Source organism: Tinamus guttatus, unplaced genomic scaffold (assembly GCF_059628265.1).
Source record: "Tinamus guttatus ecotype Peru unplaced genomic scaffold, ASM5962826v1 Tinamus_guttatus_pri_ptg000451l, whole genome shotgun sequence".
NCBI classification, from domain to species: Eukaryota; Metazoa; Chordata; class Aves; order Tinamiformes; family Tinamidae; genus Tinamus; species Tinamus guttatus.
In genome coordinates, this window is record NW_028288985.1 from 383,498 (window position 1) to 406,233 (window position 22,736).

Genomic DNA, 22,736 nt, shown 5'->3' on the forward strand with positions numbered 1-22,736 from the left:
CTAAAGATGATTAGTGCTTACTGTTTGTATAGTTGGAGTTCACAAACTCCAGGACCAGACTCAGCCTGTCCAGTTTGATGTGGGCTCCATAAGGCTGTTCAAAGTTACCTTAACTCCTGACCAAGGCATTGGCTGCTAAGTCCAGATTTACTTGTTTCTTTTGTCAAGAATTGTGGCAGTGTTTGTAGAAGCTGTATCTGTGTTTCCCCGTTCCTGGTTTCCGGCCTGGAAACATGGGGTTATTATCCCAACAAACAGAGCCCCCTGGGGCTCCCAGGTGTGCTGGGACGGCTGCCTGGGGAATTTAGCCAGTAAGGAGGTTTAACTTTGAGGCCACGCTTCTAGGCAGGGCCTGAAGACAGTGGTTTTGAAAGAGCAAAGCAAGTAGCAACAAAATTCAGTTGCTGCAATACAAGAGTGATGTGTGCAGTTTTAAGCCATGTAACTGGAAGTGGGCTATGGAGTTGCAAAATGACATGTTTGGAAACAGTTTTATCATACTGAATGTAGTATCAGACTTGCATGGCAAATGAGGAGGTCTAGGAAAGCTACAAGACACTGGGCAGCACTGTGCTTAGCCCAGCAGATCTGCCCTGGTGTTTAGTCTAACTGGAGATAAGACTGAAACAAAAAAGTCCATGTCTAGGCTGTTACAGCCATCCTTGCCTGGGCGAGAAGGCAGAGCCACCAGCTAGGAGCGGTACCCGAAATGTTCCCTAAGAAAGTGGAGCAGGGCTTTGACTACTTCATCACGTACCTCTATCAGACTTAGCTTTAAATGCTACTTCATGTTTTTGTTTTGTTGCATATCAATACGTTCATCTAAGCTGGAAAAATACTAAATGGAACCATAGTGGCAGCCTAGCACCTGAGATAATTATATTTTAATGCTCAAAAAGTGAGTAGAAAGTGAAGTTGTTTAACAGTGCTTAGAGCCTCGTACGTAGGTAGTTCATGAATGTCTGCGGCTTTAACCAAGCGTGGCCGCTAGAAACCGACCCGTACTGATTTAATCTGAACCCGGCCGCCGCAGGGGCCTGGGGGAAAGGCCGGTTTGGGAGAGCAAGCCCGGGCCTGCCTGGGAGCTGTGTCTGAGCTGCCCTCCTGCACAGCCGCCCCGGACAAAGCACCGATGCTGCCAAGCTCTGTTTCCACCCTCTGTAATTTACCGGGGTGAAAATAATGATCAAGGGGCTCTCTGCGTGCACAGCGGAGCCGGGAGGGATCGCGGAGGACCGCGGGCTGGCGCAGCTCCCGCTGACCCGCTGCGGGCACCTCGGGAGCGAAGTTTCACTTCAGTAAAAACGCAGGCGAAGCGGTTCAACGGTTTCAAAGCTGAAGCGGTTTTTACTTCTGTCAGCAAAACCCGACCCGCTGCCCGCGAAAGCGCTGCGGGAGGCTCGGCTCCGCGCGGGGGCTCCGCGGGCGCCCTCCCCTCGCTCCGCTCTGCCCCTTCACGCGCTAACTCCTGCGCCCGCCCCGCGCATGGCTCCGCGGGCCCCCGCGCGCCCCGGCCGCGGTCCCACTCACGCGCTCGGCCCGGCCGCTCTCCCCGGCGCTGCCCGCGAGCTGGGGGCTCGTCCCTCGGCGCGGGGCGGGCGGCGGGGCCGGGCGGGGGCGGCGGTTTCCGCGCTCGGCCGCGCCGCAAGGCGGGCAAAGTCCGGCGCCCCCCGCCCCAACGGCCGCGCCGCCGAGCGACCCCCGCGGCCGTTGGGGCGGGGCCGCAGCCGCCTCCGCGGCGCGTTACAAACCGCCGCTCTGGGGCCGGGCCGGGCCCGCCGCGAGGCGCCGCCGCTTGTCCTGGTTTGTTCTTATGACTGTTTCTATTATTTGTTGATTTATTTTCCCAATGGAAACGTCAGGTGACTGGGATAGTGGTGGGATGTTTCACTTAAGATGTAGTGTGAAGGGGCTCCCACTTTATAATTGCACAGGGACCACTTTGCTCAGTACGGATACCCATCTTTCCTAGCTCCTGACGATTATTTAAGTACTTTATTTCTTAATTTCGGGTGCTGGCTGTGGCCAGCATGCTCAGCTCTTTCCTCCAGCTGCCCGTATAAGGTGTCTGGCCAGAAAGGTGTGTCAGAACCCCTTATCTAAGGGATTGTGACCCGGTAAATATCCTGGCGTAGGGCAAGCTGTGCTCAAAAGTAACTCTTGTTGAGAGGGGGGACATGGCCTGTAAAATCCCGTGTCAAGTGCCAGTATCCAGTGAAGAGGTAGTGCGGCTGCTCCAGCATGCACTTGCCTTGCTCTTCCCACCGTCTGTGGTAGCATAACACAGATGGAGTGACGACTAACCAAGAAAATTATTATCTTGAAACAGAGAATGCACACTTTATCTACAAATCTTGGGATGACCCTTTTCTTTGTTACTTTATCTGCATTGTGGGTTGTAGATGATGGTTATTTTTCTAAGTCAGTCCTTACAGCCCTGTTGCAAATATACTGGATAATTATTTTTATTTTTTCCTAATTGCTTGGTAGTACTCTAGCTCTTGGATAAGCAGAAAAAGAAGGGATAGTAACTAGATGTTTGGTTATTAAGAAGTGAGTACCTAGTTGTAAACTTCTGCAAAGTAACTGAGGAACAAGGAACAAGGGACTACACTGAATGTGTAGTCAATAGATAAGCGATTTTAACTGGCCTTTATGTGGTGATTAACAGTGCTTGAAACTAAGCTCATAGGTGTTCCCAGAATTTGTAATGTGTGTTCAGAGCTTCAGTAAGTAGTTAACAGTCAAGTTAAAGTGCATATGTGTATATATATAATGTGCTCAATACATTTTTGAGAATTATCCATTTATTTTAGCGAAGCCAGGGACTTTTTTTTTTTTTTTTTTTAATGAGGATTGCATAGCACTGACTCTGGTGAGGTCCTGCTCCCTAACTAGAGCTCTGTAGCACTATGATGATACTAGCAATGATCAATAGTGATGATAAGCTTCCTGCAGCAAAGTGAAATCAACTATCTGGGAGAGTTCTGCCCTAAAATACATCATAGAAATAATATATTGATTTGTAGAAATATAAATGGGCACAGCCACAGGAAGAGCAAGCTAACAAACTTGCATTTTTTGGAGGGAATAAAATTGAGGATAATCCTGATTTATGCTCATCTATTTTCAAGAAAAATGATGACTATAAAACTTTATCATGTGAATCCCTCTACCCCTCTATTCCTTTTTTTCGGTATGTTATCTTCTGTATCGGAAACTTGAACAAAAGCAGGACAGTATCATTGTTACCAGGATAAAAGCTACAGAAGCTCTGAATAAAGCAGCATGAGTGAAAACTGAGCTTGCTTTATTAGTTATAGAGGTACACTGAGCTTAGTGTATATTCAGGATTTTCTTTAACATATTCTGCCCTCATTTTGCTGCATTTTTTAGTAATGTGTAGTAATTGCTACTCCAGAATATGTCTTAAACTCACTTGCTTGTTAGTATACTTGTTCTCACTTGCTATGGTAGCATACTTGGCTAGTAGAACTTCAATGAAATATTTTACAGAGATTAATTTGGTATCTACAGACTCAAGACTGTCTTGAAAGTTATTATATCACACCTATTCTTCCCTTTTCATGTTGGGTAAATCATAACTAAAGATTCGGACACTCTTTCTAGCCATTGTGTGCAAGGAAAAAAAAAAGATGTTGAAAAGCCAAAGGTTAATCTACAAAGCTATTGATGTCTGTCAAAAACACACAAGTTCCATAATTGACTCCTGGTGGAAATGAACTACAAGAATTAATTCATCCTAACTTACTTGCTCTAATGTCATGTTTTCTGTATCAAGGCTATAAAAATGTAACCGGAAAGGAAATTGAGAATTCTGCAAGTGCAGTGCATTCTTTCTGTGTAGTGTTTTCTGATGGTGCTTTTCAGTATTTAAATGAGCTACAGCTTTCCAAAATTATGAATATTTTCCCAACACATGTAAAATGTCATGAAAAAAGCACCATTGAAGCTAAACTTTGTGTAATTTAGTACAATAATTATGTTTACAGGTATTGGAAAAATCAATTCTCAGACTTTTCAAAAACTTCTTTGAAAAAATCATTTTAGTTTCATTATAAAATCTATCAACTAAATAATCGAAAGTATCAATACTGAAGGCAGTTAGAAATAGTTACTAGAATTGACTGCTCAGATACAATTCTTGAGTTTGGAAATGCCTATCTGCTAGTGATCCTAGGAGTCCTCCACTAGTGCTTCTGTATCCTCCTTTCTGGTATCTAACAACTTCCCTTTGGTGAACCGTTTGTTTTAAAAGCAAACAAAAACCAAAATTCTAAGTTTTATGAAGGATGCAGAAGAGAAGTTTCCTCAGTTAGGAGCATGGGTCCTGTGTAAATCTGACCATATCCCTGCTTTGAACACTGCCGTCAAGGAGGAGTTTCCTACCTCATTTGAAGAATTTTTGCAGATTACCCTTTGGGTTTGTTGATGGGCTTATTACCTTATAGAAATTGGCTATGCTACCTTAGACTTGTCTTATCAGAGTTTCTTACCCTGTCTTATCCTGGTCTTTGACTCCTTTTGTAACTGATGATTAATGGCAAGGGGCAAATGCTGGTATGCTCATGTCAGGACTGAGACCAGTGTGTGGTATTTTGGGTGTGCTGTATTGTGTGTTCTAAATAGTGAGAAGAGTGGATAGTGAGAAGTTATCAAGAGTTCTTGAGGGCAGCAACAGGCAAGGAAAAATACTTTGTTGTTAAAGTTGTTTTTTTTTTTTAATGAATAATAAAAATATTTTAGAAGGAAAATACCAAAAGCAATATTTTGTCTTCACTATTTTTGCTTTTATTATTAAAAGTTTGACATGAGGGTGATCACTTGCAGAACTCCTTTTTTTTTTTCTCTCAATAACTGCAGAATAGGCATCACAGTAACTTGTAAAGTCCACAGGGTGCAGCCCGCATCCCACTTCTGTGGTGCCTATGTTCATCCACAATGAATCCTGGCTTAACATCTGCCATTTGAGTACTTCATATATCAAATACCTGTGTTGTGCAATTTTAATATACAAAAAAACCTATATTACACAGGTGTGAATTTGGAGAGGACTGTGACACTGTACACAGAGACTTTACTCCAACTTCTAGACTGTATGCATCATAGCAATGTGGAAGGTAACACCTTCTCACCTGATGGGATTTTTGCATTACTACTGGAAAATCTCAAGACTTAAGTTTCAGTGAAAAACACCCATCAGCAGAAGATGTATACCTCTGTGCTGGAAAAAGTAGCAGTTTGGGAAAGGAATGTTTAGACAGCCATGCTCCGCTGTACCCGTGAATTACCACACAAAGGCAGCTCGCTCTCGCAGCATTCTGACACCGAAGCGCTGCCATTCTCGCTGGTAAATCCACAGCTCCTGAGTTGTATCGAGACAGGCCAAAACTGCACCTCCTTTCCATGCAATTAAGCGGGGATCCATGTCCTAAATACAAAACACAGACTGTCTATACTCATTTTATTTCTCAAAACCTGCATCCTATTTATTCTTCCAGGATTCCCTGCTGCATGGAATCTTGGGGGTTAGGAGAAGACAAAATTTCCTAGACTTACTCAGACTCTTCCATGATAATATGATAAATATAAGTAGAGACCATTTAATGTTTTGAGGAGTCACTGTTTTTTATAGCATGTCTTACAGCCCTACATGAAAAATCCTTCCTTCAGCCTTTGAAAAATACTTGGATTTTTACTTTACAGATTTAACTGATAATTGCCAAATTAAACTCGCTGGTTTTAATCCATACTTTCCTTTGCCTTAATAAGGAGAGGGGAAAAAAATAAACTAACACCATCTTTTGAAGGTGTAGACCAATCATAATTAACTCAACCATTTATCTCCCAGTTAATGATGTACCTTAGGTCTTGTAATGACTTCAACATTTTCAACAACTCTTCTGAAAGAAGGTGGCATTTTGTTGAGAATTCGGTGTTGAAGAAACTCTTGAGCCTTATGAAACATAAGGCCTCCTCCTACTACTAGGATGGAGCTGTACATCTTCTTTTTTGTATCATCAGATGCTGGAATATATTGATACAAAAAAATATTTTTAATTTTTAGTAATTAGGCTTGTACTTCACTTATGAAGACTATAGTACAGGTCCAACCATATAGAAACCAAGAAGCATTTACTCGTACAACTCTTTTTCTAATTCTCAGGCATCAAAAGATCTAGCTAAAGAAACTTTACGAAAGTTCAAATATAACAAACGTAGAATAGATATTACAGAAAAGAGAAGATATTACTTTGGTAAAATACAGGGTGCTACTACAAATCCACATTGTCTAGTACATATTTTACAGGAGTATACAAAACAGGATTCTTACCACAGCAGTCAATACTATGAAGAATGGCTTTGTCAAGGCCCAAGGCTTTGCCTTCAAACTGAGAGATAGCTGTTTTCCTGGACATGTGTGCAGTTAAAGGTTCCTCTGAGTCATTTCCAGACATCATACAATCACCCTGAGAAGATCCCAATTCCACTTCTTGAGGGTAGATTCTCTCTGAAATGTCTGAGGCCGGGCCTCGCAAGTCTCCTTCAAATCCACCAGGCTTGGACATAGATTTTCTATCAGCTGTAGCTTTTGAAGACTTAAAAATAAGAAAAGAAGCTTATCTTTAAACTATGATGGATGAAGATGTTGAGCAGGTTACAAAAATGATACAAAGTCTTAATAAGCACTTCACTTCTCTTTATGTTACTGAACAGCAATGCTTAACATTGCATTGCTACCTGCATTACCACCTATTTTTATTTTAAAATTCACTTTCAAAGTAAGGGTTCTATTTTGAAATGCATCAAATGCATTAGCATCATATATGAAGACATCCTAGACTCTGAAAATTAAGAACTTGTTCTAGATATCTGCAATTAAAATTTATTCCTCTCTGCTGTTAACAAACTTCATTTTCAGAACTGAGTAAACAGTTTTGTTTGCATTTTCCAGTTAAAAAAACACTTTATGAAAATCAAAACAAGCATTCGCATACCTGCTCCTGCTTACTCTGTGTGGCTAAGAGATAATGTTCATCATGAGGATCCTCAGGGTCACCTTGAGACCTGTGTTGTAAAGTTGTCATTTTCTGTCCCACAATTCCAAAAGTTGCTGGATAAAACAGAGCCATTGGAGCCTGAAGAATAAGAGATTTGGTTTGACTGTACTGAATAGCTTTTCCTTTTTATCACTTACTACTGAAAAGAAAGAAAGAAAAAAAGCTTATTCTATTTTCCAACAACTCAAAATTAAATGTACTTTTTTCAAAGAGGTTTGTTATAGTCTGAAGTGTGCCAGTTGTGTAGTTTATTTAAGAAGTACAACAAACACTTGTACATCCTTACAGGTTATGGTATTGCATAATGAAGACAGTCATATACAGTTTGTTAAAAAATTAAAAGAACTTAGAAAAACTTGCAAGATCAGCATTCATTCTTTATACTTGAAGGATAAACACCACATTGAATTGTCATGTTAACTAAGGCTAGTTAGAACTCTCATTTTAACTAAGGCTAGTTAAAGTCTCGTGCACCTGCTAGTTTTGCAGACAACCTATAAATCCCACAGGCTTTTTTTTTTCCTGGAGGAAGGGAAGGGAGGTTACCTGTAATTTTTCATCCCCTAATCGGAACTGGTATAATAAAGCTGGTGAATCTGGATGACGAATTTGAAACTCGTGGTCTTGCAGTCCAGAAATATCCTGAGGTTCAAAAGTAACAAAATAAAATATTTTATATCACTATATCAAACTGGTTAACCTATTTAACCTGTGGGCAACAACCTAAAAGCTAAAACTATTCCTCAGACTCAGTTTCATATATCTATTCTCTAAATTTTTGAAGTCTTTTCCTTATAGTCTGATCTGCCACAACACCTCTCTATAGGCATTACATTCTACAATAAGTTTTTGTGTGGAAAGATGAGACCTGCTGGCAGGTAATCTGCTGGATTAAACAGCATATATATGTTGCTGCTCTAAAAACAAAGAAACTCCCAACCACTTTATTTCTAAAGTAGGCTAAAATAAATTTTAAACACTTTAATCTAAGCCTTCTCCAACTCATACCAGTATTCACTTGAGTAAATCATGTTTTGTATGATTTGAAACCTACTTCCTGCAACTCATCTAGTAAATTAAAACATGTACATTAGAGGCCTATATGAGGCCATTATTCTACACCTAAAAATAAACTATGCCATGCAAAAAAACACATCATTTCAAGCCTTGTGCACATTCACCTCATCTCTAAACCACTGCATGATTTTACTTAACCACTAACCACAAGAAATTTTGAAACTTGGAAAAAACACCATATTCCCTTGTCACCTGGTCTAGATGACAGAAGGTTTCCTTTAAGTGCTGAAGCAGCAGGCAATCCAACTTATTAGTCAGCTGACAGTCTCTATAGGGGAACCCAGCTCGTTGCATAAGCCAGTAAAAACACCTGGACACATCAGATCCTCCGTATGCAAGGCACAGCCTAAAGCATGGAGGAAAAAAAAAATCATCTTGCTACCTTGTTGGAATCTTAGCCTTCTACAGTAGCATGCCTAGGAAAACAAGAAATATTTCAAGTATGCAGTGATCACAACTTCCATGTACTTTGCAGAGCGCAGGGTCAGTTCTGCATTTTTCTTTTGAACTTGGCAGAAGCGTGTGGTGTGTGTGTGTATGTTTTTTTTTTTAGGTTCATATTACTGTGACATAATAATGTCTGTTACATAAATCAAAGCAAAAAAGTCCTTGTATTTGTAAAACATTTTCCTCATTTTTATAGTATTTTTTTTGCATAAGTAACTAAGCACAGGCTTGTAATAATTCTGCACATTAAGATACCTGGTGTTGCGATGGGAAACACCATCCTCTACACAGCAAACACTTGTCTTCTGATCTCCTACATCTACTATACATGCACTGCTTAAACCACTTCCAAAAGTAGCACACACGGACTCCTGATGTACCACAATCCCTAGCAAGACAGGGAAGAAAAAAAAAAAAAAAAAAGATTCATGTCAAACCTCAAAGTCATGTTTCTGACATTTAAAGTACATCTTAATATCTTTTAAATTTACTAACAGGCTAACTCTGCAGTGAAGGTTTATGTATTTATTATTTAAAATTAAAAGATAGCAGTTGTACTTTCAAGCATCCTGTAATTATTCTTTATCATTTTAGCTTATTAATACTTGTCTGTTGATATAGCATTTTAACCTCAGCTGAAGTGAGAAGCCCACAGTTGGAGTATTTAGCAGCAAAGAAGGAACTTGCTTCATCACTAGCCAATCATTTTGCCCAGGTAAAAAAGACAAGTTATAGGAAGATAAAAGATGCTAATGTTAGAACAGTAGACTGGGATTGGCCCACAAAAATGTACCTTAGAGGAGGAAAAAGAAACCTTTGTGCTATATGTTAGCCTTTAAATGATTTTCTTATACATGGTTGTGACGGATATGCTCTTTCCCCAGCTCATCCTGACTTCTCACACGTAGCCCTGTTCAGGTGCTAACTACCACATTATCTGATCCTGGTAGTTGCCTCCCTGATTTCTTCCCCCACCCAGACATCAACCATCAATAACAGTCCTGATGGCCCTATCCTGATGGGGAGATAAGGCTAACTGTGAGTACATCAGCCAACAGTCATTTCTGAATTGAAAGAATGACTATCAGTCAATCATCTTATCCCATAAATACGGAGACAGCCCAAGAGCCCATTGAGCTCTCCTTGCACGGCAGCGGGCTGCACGCCGGGATCTCCCCTTGAGCAGGGACGCCTCTCAAGGATACTCCTCGAGGTTAAGAGATCCTTCCCACTACAGATTCGTGGTAAGTGACTATAGCGCGCCTTTCTCTCTCTGAATTTGTAAACTTTACTTTGTAACTGTGCACAAATCCTTTAGTCATAAACCGTTGACCAGGTCTGGGACTAGGACTGGATTCAGCCGCACCCAGACTCCTCTCAGAAGGAGTTTGGAAAGCAAGGGGGTCCAGTCTGAACCTCGTGACCCAAGGGGAGGGTGTCCTTGATAATTCTGTGTATATCTTGAACCTCCATGCAGTAACTAATAAGTGACCTTGCCATAGAATCTCGTGAAAGCATTGTCATTACCAATAAAACCTATTCCTATTTCTTTCCCACGAGTGAAGTGCATTGTGTCACTCACCCCCCCCACCACCACTCGTTCCGTGACAAAATTGGCGTAGTCGGCAGGATGGCAAGTTGTATCACTAATTATTTACGGAGGCATGGAGTGAACCCGAGTCCCAACTTCTCAGAGGAGTGGGCTCGTGATAACTGGCATGATTGGGAAGCTGTGGAAGAACATTTAAAGTCGGCTAGAGGTTCCTTAAAGGATGGTAAAGGAAAGGGTATTATTTGTAAGATGCTGGGAACTTGTCTGGAAGCCGCAAAACAAGAACGTAAAGAGAGGACTAAAACAGAACAGGATCTTAGAGTAGAAGTAGAAGGAAGGAAAAACACTGAATTGCTGTTATCCTTAAAGATCCAGCAATTACAAAAGCAATTACAAGAAGAACAGGAAAAGAGGCAAAAATTGGAGGAAAAGGTAGAAATGATGCTTTTACGGGCTCCTCGCCCTCCTGATGTGGTACAAATAAAGAAACTGATAGTATCCCCTGAGGATTGGGATGGGGACATTTGGGGAAGTTCCCTCAGTTCTGAGGATAGTAGCTCAGACAATGACAATGACCCCTCATATCCCCCCGAACCTCCTGTATATGAGGCTCGACCTATAGTGAAAACAGAAAGAACTGACGGACCCCGAGGTGGTGCTCCGCGATACACTACCAGGACTATTCCCTGGGACCCTTTACAACTAACCAACCTACAAGAGAAGTATAGCAGGAAACCAGGTGAAACAGAAACTGAATATCTGTGGCGAATCTGCCTGAGTGGTGGAGATCGAATAATGCTGAGTGGAGATGAAGCAAACGGCTATTGGGGCCCTGGTGTTTTCCTAAACCTAGGACCTGACCCACCAGCTACTCCCCACTCAATCACTAGCCGAGTGGCCTACTGGGCTGGAGGAATAGATGCAATGGACCGGGGAGAACCCTCTATAATTCCTATCAAATCATTAAGTGACATATCTATTGCTGTCACAAAAGCTGCCTGTATCCAGGCCATGCATGAACGAGGGCCTGACAATGCGCCCATATCTGCTATAGTGAATCCTGCAATGCTAAAACCACTGGTAAGAGGTGCCCCAGCCATCCTTAAGCACTATCTGGTGGCCAAACGGGATGAGATAAGGCGGGACACCGAACACAATGAGCAATTAGGTATTAATGATCCCCATCGACAGCTTCCCACTTGGGCTGAGCTAATGCACGGCATAGCTAATTATGGCCGTGAGATGGGTTGGTGTGATCCTAACAACAATGCAAACTCTAAACCCCAAAGTGAACATCACAGAGTGAGACCAGTAAAGCAGGGAACTGAAAACAAGCTCAAAGGGAAAGAGCAGCAGCCCTCACACAGTGAATTTAAGAAATGTAGGAATGAAGTATGGAGAAAAGCTCTGGCTCTAGGCATTCCAAGAGCTGCTATACAAGGTAAACCCACAGGTGTAATTCTCAGTCTCATTGAAGCATTCCAGAAACGAGGTAATGGCGAAAGGAAGGAGCGTACATCGACTCCTCCAGTGCCAGACCCTGGAAAAAGAAACAATCCCTTCTCTCACCTTAGAGAAGAACTACAAGAAATGAGTTCAAAAAACGAGTAATGCCGGGGAGACAATTGGGCCTGCCTGTCCGGCGAGTGGAGGCTTATCAGTGGATAAGTGATAATGGCCCATATATCCTAATTCCTGTTGGTCCTCAGCGACAATTAGTGAAGTTTTTAATAGATACAGGAGCACAGATCTCAATACTAACAACACAGAATGCCAAAAAGCTGGGTGTGCAACCTGGACGGCAAAAAGTTACCATTACTGGTGTGAATGGAGCAAGTGTTGTGTGTCAAACTGCCAAGGTTAATCTATGGCTCCCGGGTGAGAGGCGTGTGTTGGCTACTCGCTTTGCAGTTAAAGATCATTATGAAAATATTTTAGGCTTTGATGTTTTAAATGGACGAACCTGGCATTTGCCAGATGGCAGTATATGGTCATTTGGATCAAACATCTACCCCAACCTGGGTAGAAATTGGGAGGCTACAGTGTGTGTACTTCGCACAGCCCCTGCACTCCCTGATTCAAAAATTACTAATGTACCGCAATACCCAATCTCTGCTGCGGCACGGAATGGCATCTCTGAAGTCGTAGCTGACTTGGAGAAGGGACAGATTATCTCTAGAACCCCAGTCTGGAGAAAACAGGACTGGCAGCTATTTCTGGGTATAGCGAGAAAACCACCATTTAAAATGGGATGGGTGAAAGCTCATGCTAAGGATAATCAACCAGCCACAAAGTGGAACCAGAAAGTAGATGAGTTGACTAAAATTAGGAAAATCACCTTAGATCCTGAGTGGTATCGGTTGGGAGAATGGTTACATCAAAACCTAGGTCACACGGGTAAGGAAGCACTTTACTTTGCTGCACAGAGCAGAGGCTGGCCCATAAACAGGAAAACTTGTGAAACTATTCTCACAGAATGTCCTCAGTGCAGATTAAGGTTGCAAGCAGATCATCCTGCTAAAGCTCCACCTCTACATATCAATGAGGGAAAGCCTTTGTGGTCTACATGGCAAATTGATTATATCGGACCATTCAAATCCTCTGCAGGATATCAATATATCCTCACAGGAGTGGAAGTGGTCTCTGGGTTGCTTCTGGCAACTAAGTGTAGAAAAGCCAATGGGCGGAGTACTGTGCAAGGACTATTGTCTTGGTTCTCACACCTACCTACTCCTGATTTTATCCAAAGTGATAATGGCTCACATTTCTCATGTAAAGAAGTGCAAGATTGGGCAAAGCAAGAAGGAATTCAGTGGGTATTTCACACCCCCTACTATCCCCAATCAAATGGGATGATAGAAAGAGCTAATGGCTTGTTGAAAAGGAGCCTCAACCCACACAAGACCCAATGGGATATGCGACTTCCCAAAGTGCTCCAACAATTAAATAATCGTTATGGGCCTACTGGAAGCCCTGTAAGCAGAGCATTCTTTGTGAAAACTGAGCTTAGTGCTCAACCTAGAGGTAAAAGAGAATGTCCAACAACATTACAGCCAGGACAGCCTGTGATGGTCAATTTACCATCCATTGGTACTGTGCCTATGACTCTAACTAAACCTCACGGCCCACTTGCCTGGGAAGCTACTGATAACAGTGGTGCAAAACATAGAATTAGCGCACGATGGATTTTTCCTTCTTTTTAAAATGGGGTAACCTGTTCGGCCTCACCCCACCGAAACAAGTTTCTATTTTCTCTTGCAGCAGCACGCAGGACGAGAGATGGAAATGCTGTATTCATGTTGCTATTCCAAACGCTGGCAATACTACTGACCTGTGATCAAAGAACCCCAGTGTGGCCATGGTCACATGCTCGTGTTAAGTATACTGCAAGTACAGAAATTGATTCTAATGCCTGCCCCCATTGGAATGAACCTTATGTTGGTGAAAAAAATCTGCTACACCATGATGGCCTGCATCAAGTACAGAAATGCATCCAGGACAATGGACAAAGGACTCTGATCACTGTTCATCACGGTACAGAAGAAATACACCATGTTCTGAAAAGAGTGAAAAGGGATGGAGAACACCACTGGTGGGAAACCCTTCTCGGATGGTCACCAACAGCAACGGGAATTTTTAATCTCATGCTTCATCCAATTGTAATTTTACTAACTTTAGTGTTATTAGGTCTATTACTTATAATCATATTGTATGTAAAGGTCTGGTACATGACAAAACAAATAACCAAAATTCAACCAGCCAAAATGTATAAATTAGTACGTAATAGCAATACTTTATGCTAACTATCTTCACTTGCCATGGACCTGTAAATGCAAAAATTATCAACACACTATTTATGGCACAGAGGCAAGAGGTGACCGTACCACCACTCTGTGATAAGATGAATTGACTATAGTCACGGGGTGGAGTGTGACGGATATGCTCTTTCCCCAGCTCATCCTGACTTCTCACACGTAGCCCTGTTCAGGTGCTAACTACCACATTATCTGATCCTGGTAGTTGCCTCCCTGATTTCTTCCCCCACCCAGACATCAACCATCAATAACAGTCCTGATGGCCCTATCCTGATGGGGAGATAAGGCTAACTGTGAGTACATCAGCCAACAGTCATTTCTGAATTGAAAGAATGACTATCAGTCAATCATCTTATCCCATAAATACGGAGACAGCCCAAGAGCCCATTGAGCTCTCCTTGCACGGCAGCGGGCTGCACGCCGGGATCTCCCCTTGAGCAGGGACGCCTCTCAAGGATACTCCTCGAGGTTAAGAGATCCTTCCCACTACAGATTCGTGGTAAGTGACTATAGCGCGCCTTTCTCTCTCTGAATTTGTAAACTTTACTTTGTAACTGTGCACAAATCCTTTAGTCATAAACCGTTGACCAGGTCTGGGACTAGGACTGGATTCAGCCGCACCCAGACTCCTCTCAGAAGGAGTTTGGAAAGCAAGGGGGTCCAGTCTGAACCTCGTGACCCAAGGGGAGGGTGTCCTTGATAATTCTGTGTATATCTTGAACCTCCATGCAGTAACTAATAAGTGACCTTGCCATAGAATCTCGTGAAAGCATTGTCATTACCAATAAAACCTATTCCTATTTCTTTCCCACGAGTGAAGTGCATTGTGTCACTCACCCCCCCCACCACCACTCGTTCCGTGACAATGGTTGTACCTGAGAAGCCCATCTTCATTAGGATCATATTTACCAGTTCTTTCACATGTTGCTTATTATAGATGTCTGGAATTAGTAAAATACACCTGTAGTACTGGAGATAAGAACAATGAATTAATGCCAGCTCTCAAGCTAAAAATTCTCTTTGTATGACTGAATACCTGATGCCAAGGAAGAAACCATAATATAGAAGGTGTGAAAAAAAATAAAAAAGGAGAATTTATGGGGACAGCATTTTCAATAATTTAAATATCAGTTCAGAATAAGTACCAAATTAAGAGTTTCTAGCCTGTTAAAACGTTTAAAAGTGTATCAGGAGATCAACACCCACTTATCGAGGAAGAAAAATTATGCAAAAGTGTTAGGCGTATATTCCTCTGTCCCCTCCTTTGTAGTCAATACGGGGTAAGACAGTGACATTTCCAGAAACGGATGACCAAACCTCTTTGTTAAATGTATTATCATCAAGTTTTGTCTTCAAAGGCACCAATCTAAATGAAATCTTAGGAACCATGCAAAAAGCATTTATCACCAGCAAAAAGAATTTATCCATTAAGGAAATCAATAGTAAGAGGCTTTAAAATAACATCAAGTTGCTTCTCTTTTGAATTTTAAAAATGACATTTCTTCAAGTGCATACTGTCCAAGTTAACCTGTTCATAGCTCACCTTTAGGTCTTTCAATGGTATTTCCAGGTATTTTTGTATTGCATGTGACCATATAACTTCTAGATCAGCTAATACTGCAGTGAGGGAGCCACCAGGTCCTGAGTGGAGATTCAACTGCCCTCTTCTAATAGGCCAGTGAATATTGTAAGAATCAAGTGGATTAACATATAGTGCCTGGAAATAAGGAAGAAAATTCTGTGTATTCTGTGCATTGTCTTTTCCAAAAGGTTAATAGCAAATACTAGAAAGTCATTTCAGAAGCAGATGGAACAAAGTACAGGGCAGCATCCTGACTGATGTTACAATACAAACAGTGGATTTCTTTATAACAGGGCTGCATTTTAAAGCATTTTTAAAAGATATTAAAAACATGGTTTAAAGACTTTTTGCATCCATAGATATCTACTATGGACATACCAGCATATTTTTGCATCACCTCAAATGAGTAAGTAAAATAATTCACAAGTTCTTTCAAGCTGAGGAATGCAGTTTTTCTTACGCTGGTCTTTGTTTCATGGTTTCTTGGCTTTTCCTTCAGTTATCCCACATATGCAAAGTTCTCCACGAGTCCCTGCACAAAAGCTCATTTATAGCAACCTTATACTATGGCTGCTACCATGTGGCAAATTACCAGTGAATAAATAGCTGCATTAAAACTTAATGCTAAGCCTCATTTCAACATGTGTCTTACCTCTTCTCCTACCAAATATTCCGGATGATTTGACGTGTTTGTCCACTTGGCCCCAGAGCTGTGATCTAAAATAGCTGGCCGCATCTGTCTGTTGTATGACCTAGCCTGAAACGTAATTAGGCCAAATGTTACTAGGAAATATTTAATCAGTCATTTTTTATGCAAGAAAAGTAAAAAAACAGCATTGAAGACCTGAGGTAAGTCTGCATTTTCTTCTGGGTTTTTAGAGCTAAGGCAGACACCTGCATCAACCGCATTTGTTCTATACTGCAGGATGTACCTATTCACATCCTTTAAAATAGAGTATTACACCAGATGATGATATGAACGAACAATTTGATAAACTCTTAGGAACGAGTTACCTGGTCAGGTGACACTGGTATGCGTCTTGCCCCATTTGACATCTTTTTGGACCATATTGCTTGGTCCACCATTTTAAGACCATTTTGTCTCTGCTCAGTACTTTCAGGCTTCTAAACAAACAAAATACAAACAACACTGTGGGAAAGGGGAGCTTGGTATGGTGAACACACACAGCTTTCTAAATCAGTTGTTTTTTGCATATTACAACTTTCAATGCGTATCTGTCCGGGTCAGCTCAAGTGCTTTAAGTGATTTTAAAGGTTTAAAGGCTGCTCTCCAGGCTGGTGCGTTTGGGTAGTGTGTGTTTGCGTGGAGCACTGACTGCGAGCAGCAGTGTTCAAAGAGCTCTCGAAGGTTCAAAGCGGCCGTGTCGTGGCAGAGGCTTTGGCGGGGGGCTCAGTGCGGATGCGGGTTGCAGAGCAGTGCCTGGCGCGGCTCGGCCCGGCCCGGCCCGGCCCGGCGCGTGCCCGGGGCTCCCCCCGCGCGGACCCGGCCCCGGCCCCGTTCCCGCCCGCGGCGCTTACGCTGAGGCCGTCGCGCAGCAGCCACGCGTCGCGGTACACGGGCTGCCCGGGCTGCCGGTGCCGCCGCGCCAGCACGTGCGGCAGCCCCACGGGCAGCGTGTCGGTGGCCCTGCCGAGGCGCAGCGTGGCCGAGCCGGGGTGGATGACCACGATGAAGTTGCTCTGTATCTGCTGCGGAGAGGGGAGAGGAGAGGAGAGGAGGGGCGGGCGGGCAGTGAGCGAGCGGCGGCGGCCGGGCCCCGCGCCCCCCGGCCCGGGCGGCTCCCACCTCCTGCAGCGACTCGGGCACGGCGGCGGGCACGATGGGCCGCTTGGCGCCGCGCTGCTCGCGCTCCCGCTCGCGCTCCTTGTCCTTCCCGTTCTCCGCCTCGCCCTTCTCGGCCTGCGTCATGCTGCCCGCCGCCACCGGCACCGCCACCAGCGCCGGCGGAAGCCGCCGCGGCGCCGGCGGAAGCGGGAGGGCGGGGCCGGGCGGTGCCGGGGCGGGCCGCGCCGCTGGCTCCGGCGCCGCGGGAGGAGCCGCTCCGCTCCGCTCCGCTCCGCTCCCCTTCAGCGGCTCGTTCCGCGCCGGGGATTCCGCTTTTCTTAATAACAAGGACAAGAAAGTCAGCGCTGTGACAAGCCAAATATAATTTAGTTATTATCTCACAGCTACAGTAAAATGTTCAGAAACTATACAAAGACGTTAGACGGACAGGAAACACGTTTCCACTAACACCGCAGCTCGGCTGCGCTGGATCCTTGCGGGAGTTCCCAGCACAGCTTCATCAGCCCGCCTGTGCCGCGGGGCAGCGTCCGGCTGGCGTGCGCGTCCACAACAAACGCGTTTGGTCCGGCACCGAGCTCCTCCGCGCACGCTCCATCGCCTGCCGCTCGCAGCAGGCGTTTACCTGCAGGACATAGGAAAGAGGTGGCACGTCAGAAACGACAAGGATGCCCTTCCCTTATGAGATAAAACTATGCAAGTAACAATTTAAAAATAAATTGTGTTTTTAATGTGGCTAAATGGGACTTGTCAGAGACAACTGCTAAGGAGCTAGAACCATGCTATATAAATTCAACATCAGATGAAATACGCCCCAGCTGAATTAACTAACTGAACAAGGCTTACACTGAATTAACAGTTTGAATCAATGGCAAGAAATTCAAGGTAAAAGTGGAATTTCTAAAAGGTCTTCCCCCTTTCTAAGCAATTCTGGTTTGTATGCTACAAGGCTTACACAGCTCTGTCACTAGGAGAAGGAAAAGCATCTTTTATTGTCTTTGCTAATCATCCTTTTCATCAGCAAATGTTTGCTATAAATAATCTTGTTTTTTTTTTTGTATATCAAGCAAAAGAAAGGCAAAAAAAAAAGTTTCAGCTACTAGTAATCTGAATTGAACTCTAACTTAGCAAAAAAAAAAAAAAAAGAAAGGAAAAGCTCCAGGGGTATGTGTGTGTGTGTATATATATATATATATGTATGTGTGTGCATGTATATATATATATTCATCTATTTTATAGTCTGTGTTCAAGAATCTATAGCACACTTTGCGCATCCACAGGTCTGAAATTACCTTCCTCATCCACCTCCTGCCATCGGGGGCGGACTGGGGCCCCCGCCCCAGTGATTTATTCGTCCCATCCTGCGGCGAGGGTATCCTGGAGCTCTTAAAAGGAAAGAAAAAAAAAACACAACTATTTATCCACCGTTCAACTATTAAATACAAAACCCACTACCTTTAAATTATAGTAATTGGAAAGTTAGGTCATCTAGAAAGGTTATTTAGTTTCATAACCAGATAACTGAGGCTTTCATGTAACTCTATAGAAACGTAATGCCAAAAATGCAGCAATCAGAGCGTTTCCCATAAACTAGCTACTCGGAAATCACTGCTTCTAGTGCTTCAGAAGCAATAGAAATGATATCCAGAACATTTCCCTACAATTCATGTATAATCTATGCTAAACTAATAGATGCAAAGACTGATGTGGTACATACTAAATACTTAGTATAAGTAAGTTTAACAAACTTTTCAAGTGATAGAGATGCTATCACTTACCAGGCAGTTTGGAAACATTGTATTACTGAGAGTTAGACTTATACTCTGTTACCTCAACCATTTAGAACAAATACATTGTATTCAACAACTTTCAGAGAAAAGGCCACAGGAAATATAACATTTTTAGTCTCTGTATGTGACCTGATTCAGAACAAATCACACCATAATTTGAATACATTAAGGCATTCTGCTCAGACAGACTGATGTGTGAATATGAAATTCACACGGTCTATGAAATTTACCCTCTTCTGTCATCAGATCCAGTATAGGAGGAAGATGTATAGCCTCTCCTTCTCAAATCTGGTTGAATGATGCTTTGGAAACTGAAAAATAAAACAGGAGGAGTTATGTAAATTGATTGCTAGAAATAGAGTTTCAGCATTTATGGACTGCATAATGAGAATCAGGACAAAAAAAGTGTCCAGAAATGAACAGTGTGTCTTTCCAATTTCTCAATTAATTTACTACTGCAGCTTAATAAATCTTTGTAATTTTTTCCCCCTCCAATAAACCTGGAGTAAACACAAAACACAAATGTTGAATATTCAAAAACTATGAGATGTATTCTACCAAACAAAGTGGTAACTACATTACTGATAACAAACTGGTAACTGAAATACAAACTGGTAACTGAAATAATGAAGGACTATTAAAGACATGAAAAGAACTCTTAGTTCCTTAGGAACGTCAATCTAAGCTTGTGATTGCTGCTGTGTAATTTTCCATACATAACCAGAAACTTGTCACTAGAAATTCTCCAAATCCAGTGATTAACAACTAATGCCATCCAGTCATATATTTTTTTTTCTTTTTTCATCCTGTAGATATGCAGTGCTAAGGAGCAAAACTAATAGTTCGGTGCATTTTGTTACTTATACGGGTGAGTAGCTTCTATCTATTATGAATTTAAGTTAAGATGAATCAGAAGAATTAGTTTCTACTTACAAAAGAACTATAAAATCTGCTATTGACCAGAAGAAATCTGTTATTGATGACAAACGCCAAGGAGCCCGACTCCGGTTATCCAACACTTGTCCTGTAGTATATGAAGATAGATTACTTGTAACGCTCAGTAAGTTACACCGTGACTTATATATCAGTACATAAGCAGAATATCTTACATAAAAATGTATCTAGTAAGTCTCGAGGTGGCAAAATGGATGGGTGATCTGCTCTTTGTGAGTAAGCTTTGTTCCCTCGGGGGCATGATTCGTTTTGAGCAATAAGGCCAAACGTGCCTGAAACGCCCCGAACGCCACTCTCGGGCCAGGTGAGCCTCTGCACAACCCACCCTACAGCTACGGCCCACGGGCGGCTCCGGTTCCTCCGCGCGGTGCGGGGCCTTCTCCGGCTCCCGGGAAAGCTCCAGGCTGGGCCGGCCCGGTTCCCCCGCCGGCCCGGCTCGCGGCTCGCACCTCGCCATGGCCCCGGCGGCCCGCGCGGGTCGCGGCTGTCGCCCTCCCGCTGCGCCAGCGACGCGGCGACCCCTCCGGAGCCCGGCGGGCAGCGCAGGGCCGGGCCGGGCCGGGTCAGGCGGTGCCTTCCCCACGGGAGCGCCCTGCCCGCTCCCCGCGGCGCGCGGCCGCCCCTCACCGTTGGCGATGTAGACCATGGCGGCGCGCGGCGCCCCCCTCCCGGCCCCTAGCGCGCGTGCGCCGCGCGTGCGCGTGGGGTGCGCCGCTCCGCGCGGTGACGTGGCCCCGGCGCGCGCGTTAGCTGCGCGCTGAATCCCGCCTTTGCGGCCGCGGGAGGGCCTGCCCCTTCCCACCGACCAACGCTGTAGATTTCTTTTCCTGTTTTTTAAAGTGTGCTTCAGTTCTAATTAGTCCAGTGAAGCCCTACTGCTTTATTCTTCAGTGCCCCAGATAAGGATATGTTCAAGTGCATGGCAGGGTTTGGGTTGAAGAATAAGGTATCTTGGGCAGATTTCAGCTGGAGGAAATGTTTTGCAAGATCAGCTCTGCTCTGTGCGTAAAACCAGGATGAAAGAGCAAGCACAGGATGCTACAGACTCTTCCTCCTGTCTAGGTGGGACGGGTGCTCCAGGTGTTCCAGAAATAGGGTTTTTGGTGTACATTTATTTATTTATTTATTTTAAAACATATATACAACATATATATATATAGCTGTCTGAATGACAGTCATAAAGATTTGGTGCAAAAACAAAGGTCTAAGATACTAACCGTTTAGTAATTTGGTTATCAGTTTGATAACAAGTATGTCTTAGATGCAAAAGGACTGTCTTGTGCTTTTTTTTCTTTTTTGTTTCTTCGGGTAACAATAAATATTTATGTATAAAAATAATAATTTCCTCTAAGTATTATATGTTCTTTTAAATCAAAGACTTATTTTCCTAATATAATAAAGCTACAGGTCACCAACAGACAGGGGTAAGAAGGTCTAGAAAGGGATTTCAGTAGTGTTGTACTCAGACGACTCCTCAGTAGAATGAACTAGAAATCTTTCCCCGGCCCCCGTTTAGGCAGAAATAGCTTGCTCTGTAATCGGCAAAATGACTAACGAGAGCAGTGGAGAAGCACCTGCTTCCCTCCTGTTCAAAAATTAATGGTGATGCTCTAAAAAGCCATCAGGTGGCAGCAGAAGTGTGAAATAGCGATAGCCGTGTTGTGTGATTACTTTGCAAGCAGTCTGCCAATAAGTACTGTGTCTGGATTCTTCTTCTGTATATGATCTTTAGTCCAGTGTTATAAGACACATCAGTGGCATATAAACATTTTAGTGGCATTACATAAGTGAGTCTAATGACTTTTTGAAGCACAGTGGTTAGGAAAAATAACCCTCCTCAGATGAGTCAACTAAAAAAGAAATAAAACAGTTGTTTCCTCAAAACCACAGAGCAGGTTAGTGGTAAGGCCAGGAATAGAACTGACTTGCTTATTCTCATATCTGGTTTAATCTTTCTAATCCATGTTTTAATCCCTCATGTACAGAGAGCAAAATAAAAGCAGCTTTAAAAGCTGGTAATGTTTTGATTCAAGACATATATCTTGTGCTTTGTGCTTTCTGCTGGTGTATGTCTTTTCATGTACCTGATAAGGCTGGATTGTGAATTCATGCACATGCAATATCTGCTTTTAAATGTGTACTTTCTTCTTTTTTGAGCACATTTTGATGAGAAGTAAAATTTAATGCATCAAATTTGAGGAATATGTGTTTAATATAGTGGTTATCCTCTGTTGTTGTTCTTGCATTTTTAAATCCTGATTGTAAAATTAGACTCTAAATATACCCAGAGATTTTATATAGTTATTTCCATTTTATGAGTTTTAAATTGTATTAATATATATATATACACATCCCTGTTATGGTATTTTTAACAGTTGAAAGAAACTACTAACCAGAGGAACTGACGTATTGAGACAGGCGTTATGAGGTGGATGTTGGCTTTTCCACCAGATTCCATTGCCCGCAGGCTGCTCCATGAGCTGCAGGTGATGATGTGCTTGTAAGTGATGTTATTACCTTCAGCTGTGACCCGACTGTGCCTCAGCACACTGGCCCCTTTCTTTAACACCACAGTGCCAGCAAAGAGGGAGACGTATTTAAAGGCTGAGAAAAGATGCAACTGTTTTTAAGGG

The 22,736-nt window shown here is 43.0% G+C and overlaps 2 protein-coding genes across 3 annotated transcripts; both read right to left on the reverse strand.

Annotated features, from left to right (window-relative positions):
- Nucleotides 1–5,268: 5,268 nt before the first annotated feature.
- On the reverse strand, nucleotides 5,269–17,486 carry ACTR8 (actin related protein 8). Of its 2 annotated transcripts, none has more exons than XM_088532039.1 (13): nucleotides 17,363–17,486; nucleotides 17,095–17,262; nucleotides 16,570–16,680; nucleotides 16,208–16,312; nucleotides 15,517–15,690; nucleotides 14,849–14,942; nucleotides 8,862–8,994; nucleotides 8,352–8,505; nucleotides 7,629–7,724; nucleotides 7,020–7,160; nucleotides 6,356–6,620; nucleotides 5,885–6,048; nucleotides 5,269–5,452 (listed from the first exon to the last, which is right to left on the reverse strand). In XM_088532039.1, exons 1-13 carry the CDS (start codon nucleotides 17,483–17,485, stop codon nucleotides 5,309–5,311), a joined length of 1,872 nt encoding a protein of 623 aa, XP_088388165.1. In that variant the 5' UTR covers nucleotide 17,486; the 3' UTR covers nucleotides 5,269–5,308. The 2 variants fall into 2 exon arrangements, with proteins under 2 accessions (XP_088388165.1, XP_088388164.1); XM_088532038.1 differs by having other exon boundaries at nucleotides 17,095–17,265.
- Nucleotides 17,487–18,647: 1,161 nt separating this feature from the next.
- Nucleotides 18,648–20,749, reverse strand: SELENOK (selenoprotein K). The gene is made up of 4 exons (XM_088532028.1): nucleotides 20,440–20,749; nucleotides 20,083–20,173; nucleotides 19,380–19,460; nucleotides 18,648–18,744 (listed from the first exon to the last, which is right to left on the reverse strand). The coding sequence occupies exons 1-4, from the start codon at nucleotides 20,747–20,749 to the stop codon at nucleotides 18,648–18,650; spliced, it is 579 nt and encodes a 192-aa protein (XP_088388154.1).
- Nucleotides 20,750–22,736: the final 1,987 nt, after the last annotated feature.

Excerpts from the sequence above, each read along its gene's own strand:
- ACTR8 (XM_088532038.1), bottom strand. The coding sequence starts at position 17,485 with ATGACGCAGGCCGAGAAGGGCGAGGCGGAGAACGGGAAGGACAAGGAG. Across the intron at positions 16,313-16,569 it reads TACCAGTGTCACCTGACCAG|GCTAGGTCATACAACAGACA; the intron begins GTAACTCGTTCC and ends ATTACGTTTCAG. Across the intron at positions 7,161-7,628 it reads TAGGGGATGAAAAATTACAG|GCTCCAATGGCTCTGTTTTA; the intron begins GTAACCTCCCTT and ends CTTATTCTTCAG.